The sequence below is a fragment of the Larus michahellis genome, chromosome 24 (genome assembly GCF_964199755.1).
Source record: "Larus michahellis chromosome 24, bLarMic1.1, whole genome shotgun sequence".
Taxonomy (NCBI): domain Eukaryota; kingdom Metazoa; phylum Chordata; class Aves; order Charadriiformes; family Laridae; genus Larus; species Larus michahellis.
The window spans coordinates 2,482,889-2,491,274 of record NC_133919.1 but is presented as its reverse complement, the minus strand read 5'-3'; the positions used below and the strand labels follow the sequence as shown (position 1 = coordinate 2,491,274).

At 69.3% G+C, this 8,386-nt stretch overlaps 2 protein-coding genes across 2 annotated transcripts in view; both read left to right on the top strand.

Moving 5' to 3' along the window:
• The first annotated feature begins 237 nt into the window (after positions 1-237).
• Positions 238-5,469, top strand: KCNJ9 (potassium inwardly rectifying channel subfamily J member 9). The gene is given in 4 exon segments (XM_074566696.1): positions 238-324; positions 2,443-3,185; positions 3,188-3,376; positions 5,063-5,469. Coding segments are annotated over 3 exon segments (1,245 nt in total). The 5' UTR covers positions 238-324; positions 2,443-2,455; the 3' UTR covers positions 5,389-5,469.
• Positions 5,470-5,827: 358 nt separating this feature from the next.
• Positions 5,828-8,386, top strand: part of CASQ1 (calsequestrin 1) — a 4,574-nt gene continuing 2,015 nt past the window's right edge. The window contains 1 exon segment of the mRNA XM_074566189.1: positions 5,828-6,042. Coding sequence (XP_074422290.1) covers positions 5,828-6,042 — 215 coding nt within the window.

Below are 8,386 nucleotides of genomic sequence, written 5' to 3'. Positions count from 1 at the left end.
GGGCTGGCGGGGGGGGGGGGGAGGGGGCGGGTCCGGGCGGCCGGGGGTGGGCGGGGGAGGTGGGGGGGGGGGGGCGGGTTTTTGGTGAGGATTTCGGTATTTTTAGCCGCGCGCAGCCGTTGCCGGGGAACGGCGCGGGGGGGGGAAGGGGGGGGGGAGGACACACACACGGACACCGGGACCGGGGAGTGTTGGGGGGCGGGGGGGGGGGGCGATCCTGCGCGGCCGGGCCCTGAGCCCCCCCCCCCCCCCGGTTTGGCCCCCCCCCGGCGCCATGCGCGCAGCCTGCGCGGCCCGGCGGGAGCGGCGGCCGCGGGGCGAGCGGTGAGTGCGGGGCCGGGGGGGGGGACACGGAGGTTGGGGGGGGGGGACACACGATGACAGACCCGGAGGGGGGGACGACACGGACCGCGGGGGGGGGACTACACAGACTGGGGACACACACAGACGGGGGGGGGGGGGACACGCTGGGGGGGGGGGACGACACGGACTTGGGGGGGCGACAGACCTGGGGGGGGACACACGGAGCGCGGGGGGGGACACACGGACTTGGGGGGGCGGGGGGGACACGGAGCGGGGGGGGACACACGGACTTGGGGGGGCCGGGGCGACAGACCCGGGGGGGGGGGGGGGGGGTTGACACGGAGCGGGGGGGGGAACACGGGCCGGGGGGAGGGGGGGTGTCCCCCCCCTGCTGTCCCCTCCACGCCCCCGGGTGGCAGAGGACACCCCCCCCCCTCCTTTCTCTCCGCCGGGGGGGGGGACCGGCCTGCCTGGAAAGGGGAGGGGAGGGGGGGGGGAGCACCGCGGAGGATGCGCGCCCCCCCCCCCCGCCCCCTCCCCCGTACCGGTTGGGGGGGGGGGGGGGGTCCGGCCCCACGGATGGGGGGGGGGGGGGGAGAATGGGGTGCCGCATGGCGGGGGTGGTGTGGGGGGGGGAGGGAGGGGGCGGCAGGGACACCCCCGCGAGGTGGGGGGGGGGGGGGGGCTGGAGGAGGCGGGTGCACACGCGTGTGAGTGTGCGAGGAGTGGGGGGGGGGGTGCGTGTGCGAGGCCCCGGGGGGTGTTACACGGGGGGGGGGGTGTGAGTGTGTGTGTCTGTGTGCACATGTGTGTGTGAGTGTGTCTGTGTGCACACGCGTGTGAGTGTGTAACTGTGTGTGCGCACGTGTGTGTGAGTGTGTGTGCACATGTGTGAGTGTGTGTGTGTGCACACGTGTGTGCGTCTGTGTGTGCACACGCGTGTGTAGTGTGTGTAACTGTGCGCACACGTGTGTGTGAGTGCATCTGTGTGTGCGCACTTGTGTGTCTGTGTGTGCACACGTGTGTGTGAGTGCGTCTGTGTGTGCACGCGCGTGTGTAGTGTGTGCAACTGTGCGCACACGTGTGTGAGTGTGTGTGCAAACGTGTGTGTGAGTGTGTCTGTGTGTGCACGTGTGTGCCTGTGTGCACACGCGTGTGTGTAACTGTGTGTGCGCACGTGTGTGTGTGTGTCTCTGCGTGCACGTGTGTGTCTCTGTGCCCATGCGTGTGTGTGAGTGTGTCTGTGTGTGTGAGTGCACACCTGTGTGTGTGTGTGCACATGTGTGAGTGCATCTGTGTGCGCACACGCGTGTGTAGTGTGTGTAACTGTGTGTGCGCACATGTGTGTGAGTGCGTCTGTGTGCACGTGTGTGTGTCTGTGTGTGCACACGCGTGTGTGGGAGTGTGTAACTGTGCGCACACGTGTGTGAGTGTGTCTGTGTGTGTGCGCACGTGTGTGTACCTGTGTGTGCGCACACGGGTGAGTGTGTGTGGCTGTGCGTGCACGTGCGTGTGCGAGTGCGTGTGTGGACGCACACACACACGCGCACACACACACACACACACGACACCCAGGCGTCCCTGCTGCCCCCCCCCCCCCCCCGTCCCATCCCAGTCCCCCCCCCGGCTGCCCCCCTGCCTCAGTTTCCCCTCCCCAGCCCCCCCAAACACCTGGAGGGGACACACACACACACACACACACACACACACACACACACACACGACACCCAGGTGTCCCTGCCACCCCCCCCCCCGTACCCCGTCCCAGTCCCCCCCCAGCTGCCCCCGTGCCTCAGTTTCCCCTCCCCAGCCCCCCAGACACCTGGAGGACACACACACACACAACACACACACACACACACACACACACACACACACACACACACGACACCCAGGTGTCCCTGCCAGCCCCCCCCCCGTACCCCGTCCCAGTCCCCCCCCAGCTGCCCCCGTGCCTCAGTTTCCCCTCCCCAGCCCCCCAGACACCTGGAGGACACACACACACACAACACACACACCACACACACACACCACACACACACACAGCCCCCCCCCCGCCCCCCAGTCCCCCCAGTTCGGAGGGGCCACGCGGCGCCGTTAACCCCTTCCTCCCCGCCGTTAACCCCTTCCTCCCCGCAGGCTGTGAGGGCCGATGGCGCAGGACAACGCCGCCTTCTGCGGGGTCCCCGAGGGGGTCCTGGGGGAGGCCAAACCCCCCCCCCCGCCGCCGCCTCCTCCCCCTCCCCGGGGTTGCGGCGGCCGGGGGGTGGCGGGGAGCCGGCAGCGGCAGCGGTACGTGGAGAAGGACGGGAAGTGCAACGTGCAGCACGGCAACGTGCGCGAGACCTACCGCTACCTCACCGACATCTTCACCACCCTGGTGGACCTCAAGTGGCGCTTCAGCCTCCTGGTCTTCATCCTGGCCTACGCCGTCACCTGGCTCTTCTTCGGCCTCATCTGGTGGTTCATCGCCTACTGCCGGGGGGACCTGGACCACCTGGAGGACCACGCCTGGACCCCCTGCGTCAACAACCTCAACGGCTTCGTCTCCGCCTTCCTCTTCTCCATCGAGACGGAGACCACCATCGGCTACGGCCACCGCGTCATCACCGACAAGTGTCCGGAGGGCATCGTGCTGCTGCTGCTGCAGGCCATCCTGGGCTCCATGGTCAACGCCTTCATGGTGGGCTGCATGTTCGTCAAGATCTCCCAACCCAACAAAAGGGCCGAGACCTTGGTCTTCTCCTCCCACGCCGTGGTCTCCCTGCGGGATGACCGGCTCTGCCTCATGTTCCGCGTGGGCGACCTGCGGGATTCCCACATCGTGGAGGCCTCCATCCGCGCCAAGCTCATCAAGTCCAAGCAGACGCAGGAGGGCGAGTTCATCCCCTGGACCAGACCGACCTGAGCGTGGGCTTCGAGACGGGCGACGACCGGCTCTTCCTCGTCTCCCCCCTCATCATCAGCCACGAGATCGACGAGCGCAGCCCCTTCTGGGACGTCTCGCGCCACCAGCTGGAGAAGGACGACTTCGAGATCGTCGTCATCCTGGAGGGGATGGTGGAGGCCACAGGTAACGGGGGGCGCGGGGGGGTGGGATGCGCCTGGGGACACCTCGCCTCTGCGGGAACACCTCATCTCCATGGGGACATCTCCATGGGAATAGCTCCCTGGGGACATCTCACCTCCGTGGGGACATCTCCATGAGGACACCTCATCTCCACGGGGACACCCTGGCGGGGACATCTCCATGGGGACACCTCGTCTCTGTGGGGACGCCTCATCTCCATGGGGATACCCCTGTGGGGACAACTCATCTCCATGGGGACATCTCCATGGGAATAGCTCCCTGGGGACACCTCATCTCCATGGGGATACCCCTGTGGGGGCACCTCATCTCTGTGGGGACACCTCGTCTCCATGAGGATACATCATCTCCGTGGGGACACCTCACCTCCGTGGAGACACCTCGTCTCCGTGGGGACACCTCACCTTTGTGGAGACACCTCGTCTCCGTGGGAATACGGAGACGTATTCCTCATCTCCATGGGGATACATCATCTCCATGGGGATACCCCTGTGGGGACGCTCACCTCCATGGGGACACATCACCTTTGTGGGGACACCTCGTCTCCGTGGGGACACCTCTGTGGGGACATCTCCATGGGGACACATCACCTTTGTGGGGACACCTCATCTCCATGGGGACACCTCATCTCCATGGGGACACCTCGCCTTTGTGGGGGCATCTCCATGGGGACACCTCATCTCCATGGGGACACCTCATCTCCATGGGGGACATCTCCATGGGGGACATCTCCATGGGAATAGCTCCACAGGGACACATCACCTCCATGGGGACACCTCGCCTCCATGGGGACGCCTCCATGGGGACACATCATCTCCGTGGGGACACCTCCGTGGGGACATCTCGCCTCCATGGGGACGTCACCCCAGTGTGTTCCTGCCCCTCCTGGCTGGGAGGTGACCCCAAATCCACCCTCACCCCCACCCAGGATCAGGGTCCTCCATGCGGGGGGTGCAGCACAGACTCCGCCCCCCCGCCCCCAGCCAGGGTTGGGGTCCTCCATGGAGGGGGGTGCAGCAGATATCGGGGTGCCCCATTCAGTGGGTGCAGCACAGACCTCCCCCCCCCCAGCTGAGGTCAGGGTCCTCCATGGAGGGGGGTGCAGCACGTATCGGGGTGCCCCATGGAGTGGGTGCAGCACAGACACCTCCCCCCCCCCCCCCCAGGATTGGGGTGCCCCGTCCGGGGGGGGTGCAGCACAGATTGGGGTGCCCCATGCAGTGGGTGCCTCACAGCCCCCCCCAGCCAGGGTTGGGGTCCTCCATGGAGGGGGGTGCAGCGCATATTGGGGTGCCCCATTCAGTGGGTGCAGCACAGACATCCCCCCCCCCGCAACAGCTGAGGTCAGGGTCCTCCATGGAGGGGGGTGCAGCACAGATTGGGGGGTGCCCCATGCACTGGGTGCCTCACAGCCCCCCCCCCAGCCAGGGTTGGGGTCCTCCATGGAGGGGGGTGCAGCAGATATCGGGGTGCCCCATTCAATGGGTGCAGCACAGCCCTCACCCCCCACCCCCCACCCCCCCGCGCCGGTCTCGGGGTGCCCATCCCCACGGCTAGTGGGGGGGGGGGGGGGGTGTGTTGAGGGGGGGGGGTGGGGGTGTCACCCAGCAGGGCAGTGACGGGTGTCCCCCCCCCGTCGTCGTGTCCCCCCCCCGCCTCCCCATGGCGCAGGGATGACGTGCCAGGCCCGCAGCTCCTACCTGGCGGACGAGGTGCTGTGGGGCCACCGCTTCACCCCGCTGCTGAGCCTGGAGGAGGGGTTCTACGAGGTGGACTACGGGGGCTTCCACCACACCGTGCCCGTGCCCACCCCGGCCTGCAGCGCCCGGCAACTGGCGGCCGCCGCCGCTCGCCGCGATGCTCACCTTTACTGGTCCATCCCCAGCCGCCTGGACCAGCCGCTGGAGGAGGCAGAGGCGGCGGCGGCGGCGGTTGGGGGGGACCCCGAGACCCCCCAGGAAAGCAACGGCAGCCTGGCCAGCCCCGAGGCGCGGTGATGGGCCGCGGGAAGGGGGTGCTGGGCGCCCCCGTCTCTCCCCCGCCCGCTTTCTTTTAATAAAAACACACACCCCCCCCCCCCTAAATTCTGACGGTGGTGGTCTTGGGGTGCGCCCGGACTCGGGGGGGCGGGGGGGGGGAGGAGGGAGGAGGAGTAATCCAGTGCCCCCACTGGGGAATTTGGGGTGAAGGGGGGGGGGGTGGCAGAGCACCCCTCTCCCCCCCCCCCCCCCCCCGTTGCCACAGGTGATGCCAGGAAGGGATTAGTGCCCCCTATTAGGGACATAAGGGACCCCAGGGTGGGCGGGGGGGTGTCTGTAAGGACATGGGGACCCTCAGGGTGGGCAGAGGGGGGTCTCCAGGAACATGAGGACCCCCAGGGTGCACAGGGTGGGGTCTCTAAGGACATGGGGACCCCAGGGTGGGGTCTCTAAGGACATGGGGGCCCCCAAGGTGGGCAGGGGGGAGATCTCCAGGGACGTGAGGACCCCCACGGCGAGCGGGGGGGGAATCTCCAAGGACAAGAGGACCCTCGGGGTGGGGGTGTCTAAGGACATGGGGACCCCCAAGGTGGGCGGGGGGGAGGTCTCTAAGGACATGGGGACCCCCAAGGTGGGCAGGGGTTTGTCTCCAGGGACAGGAGGACCCCCAGAGTGGGCGGGCGGGGGGGGGGGGTCTCCAAGGACATGGGGACCCCCAGGGCGAGCAGGGGAGGACGTCCAAGGACAAGAGGACCCTCAGGGTGGGGGTCTCTAAGGACATGAGGACCCCCAGAGTGGGCGGGGGGGGGGGGGTCTCTAAGGACATGGGGACCGCCGGGGTGGATGGTGGGGGGGGGCGTCTCTAAGGACATGAGGGCCCCAGGGTGGGGTTTCCAGGGACATGAGGACCCCCAGGATGGGCAGGGGACACCAAGACCCCCATGACACCGAGGCCATGGGGACACTAAGTTGGGGGGGGGGGGGGCACTGCGCCCTCACCAGGACCCCCCCAGCACCGGGGGGTGTGGAGCAAGCGGAGCCGAGCCAGGATGAATGAGCCGGGAGCCCCGCCCACCTCCCACCGAGACCCCGCCCACCTGCCAAGACCACGCCCACACCGCTCAAACGCCCCGCCCACCTCCCACCCAAACCACGCCCACATCCGAAGCCAGACCCCGCCCACCTCCCAAGACCACGCCCACGCCCGTCCAAACTCCCCGCCCACCTCCCGCCCAGGCCACTGGCTAAGACCACGCCCACCGCCCACCAGACCACGCCCACCCCCAAGAGTCCCCGCCCACCGTCCGCCCAGGCCCCGCCCCCGGCGGCCGCGTCCCCACGCCGCGGGTGGAGCGGCCCGGGGCGGGGGGGGGGGGACCCAGAGCTGCTCCCCCCCACCCCGAGCCCCCCCCAAGTGGGGTCCCCCCCGCGTCCCCCCGACACCCCCCGCGTCCCCACGGGTGTCTGCAAAGTCGCGGGGGGGGGGGGGGGGGGGGGGGGGCGGTGTGCGAGCCCACGCGTGTTGGCCTGAGCGGCGGGGAGGGGGTGTGTGACACGCCCCGGCCCCCCCCCCCCCGGCTCAGTGTCCCCGTGTCCCCCCGGCTGCCACATTCCTCCCGCCCACGGGCAGCAGCTGCGCGGGGGGGGGCGGGGAAGGGGGGGGGAGGCACGATCCTGGCGCCAGACCCCCCCCCCCCTCCTTCCCCCCGCCGCTGCCACCCCCGGCGGGGAACTGGGGGAACTGGGAGGACTGGGCTGCCCCCGGGGGGGGGCAGGGAGGGCCGGACGCTTGGGTCCCCCGTGGGGCCGGGGGGGGGCGCCCAGCACGCGGCGCCCGCGTCATCTGTTTGCTCAGCTTGGGGGGCAGCGGGGGGGGGACAGCGGGGGGCACGGCCTGGATAAACACTCCCCCCCCCCCCCAAACCGGCCTCGGCCTGCCCGGCTCCCACTGGGGGGGAACTGGGATGGACTGGGGGGACTGGGACGGACCGGGATGGACCGGGATGGACTGGGGGGACTGGGACCAACTGGGGGGGACTGGGGGGACCAGGATGGAATGGGGGGAATGGGAAGGACTGGAACGGACTGGGATGGACCGGGATAGACAGGGGGGACTGGGACCGACTGGGGGGACTGGGGGGACCGAGACGGACTGGGGAGACTGGGATGGACAGGGGGGACCGGGATGGACGGGGCGGACTGGGACATACTGGGGGGGGACCGGGATGGACTTGGGGCACTGGGATGGAGTGGGGGGGACCAGGATGGAGTGGGGGGACTGGGATGGACTGGGGGGGATGGGGATGGACAGGGGGGACTGGGATAGACAGGAGGGACTGGGACGGACTGGGACGACTGGGGGGACCAGGATGGACTGGGGGCACTGGGATGGACTGGGGGGACTGGGATGGACTGGGATGGATCGGGATAGACAGGGGGGACTGGGACCGACTGGGGGGGACAGGGATGGACAGGGGGGACTGGGATAGACAGGAGGGACTGGGACGGACTGGGGGGGGACCGGGATGGACTTGGGGCACTGGGATGGAGTGGGGGGGACCAGGATGGAGTGGGGGGACTAGGATGGACTGGGGGGGACGGGGATGGACAGGGGGGACTGGGATGGACTGGGATGGATCGGGATAGACAGGGGGGACTGGGACCGACTGGGGGGGACGGGGATGGACAGGGGGGACTGGGATAGACAGGAGGGACTGGGACGGACTGGGACGACTGGGGGGACCAGGATGGACTGGGGGGACTGGGACATACTGGGCGGGACCAGGATGGACTGGGGGCACTGGGATGGACTGGGGGGACTGGCATGGACTGGGATGGATCGGGACAGACTGGGGGGACTGGGATGGACAGGGGCGACCAGGATGGACTGGGAGGACTGGGATGGACTCAGGGGACCAGGATGGACTGGGACGGACGAGGATGGACTGAGGGGACGGGGATGGACTGGGACAGACTGGGAGGGAGTGGGGGGACTGGCACAGACTGGGGGTGACTG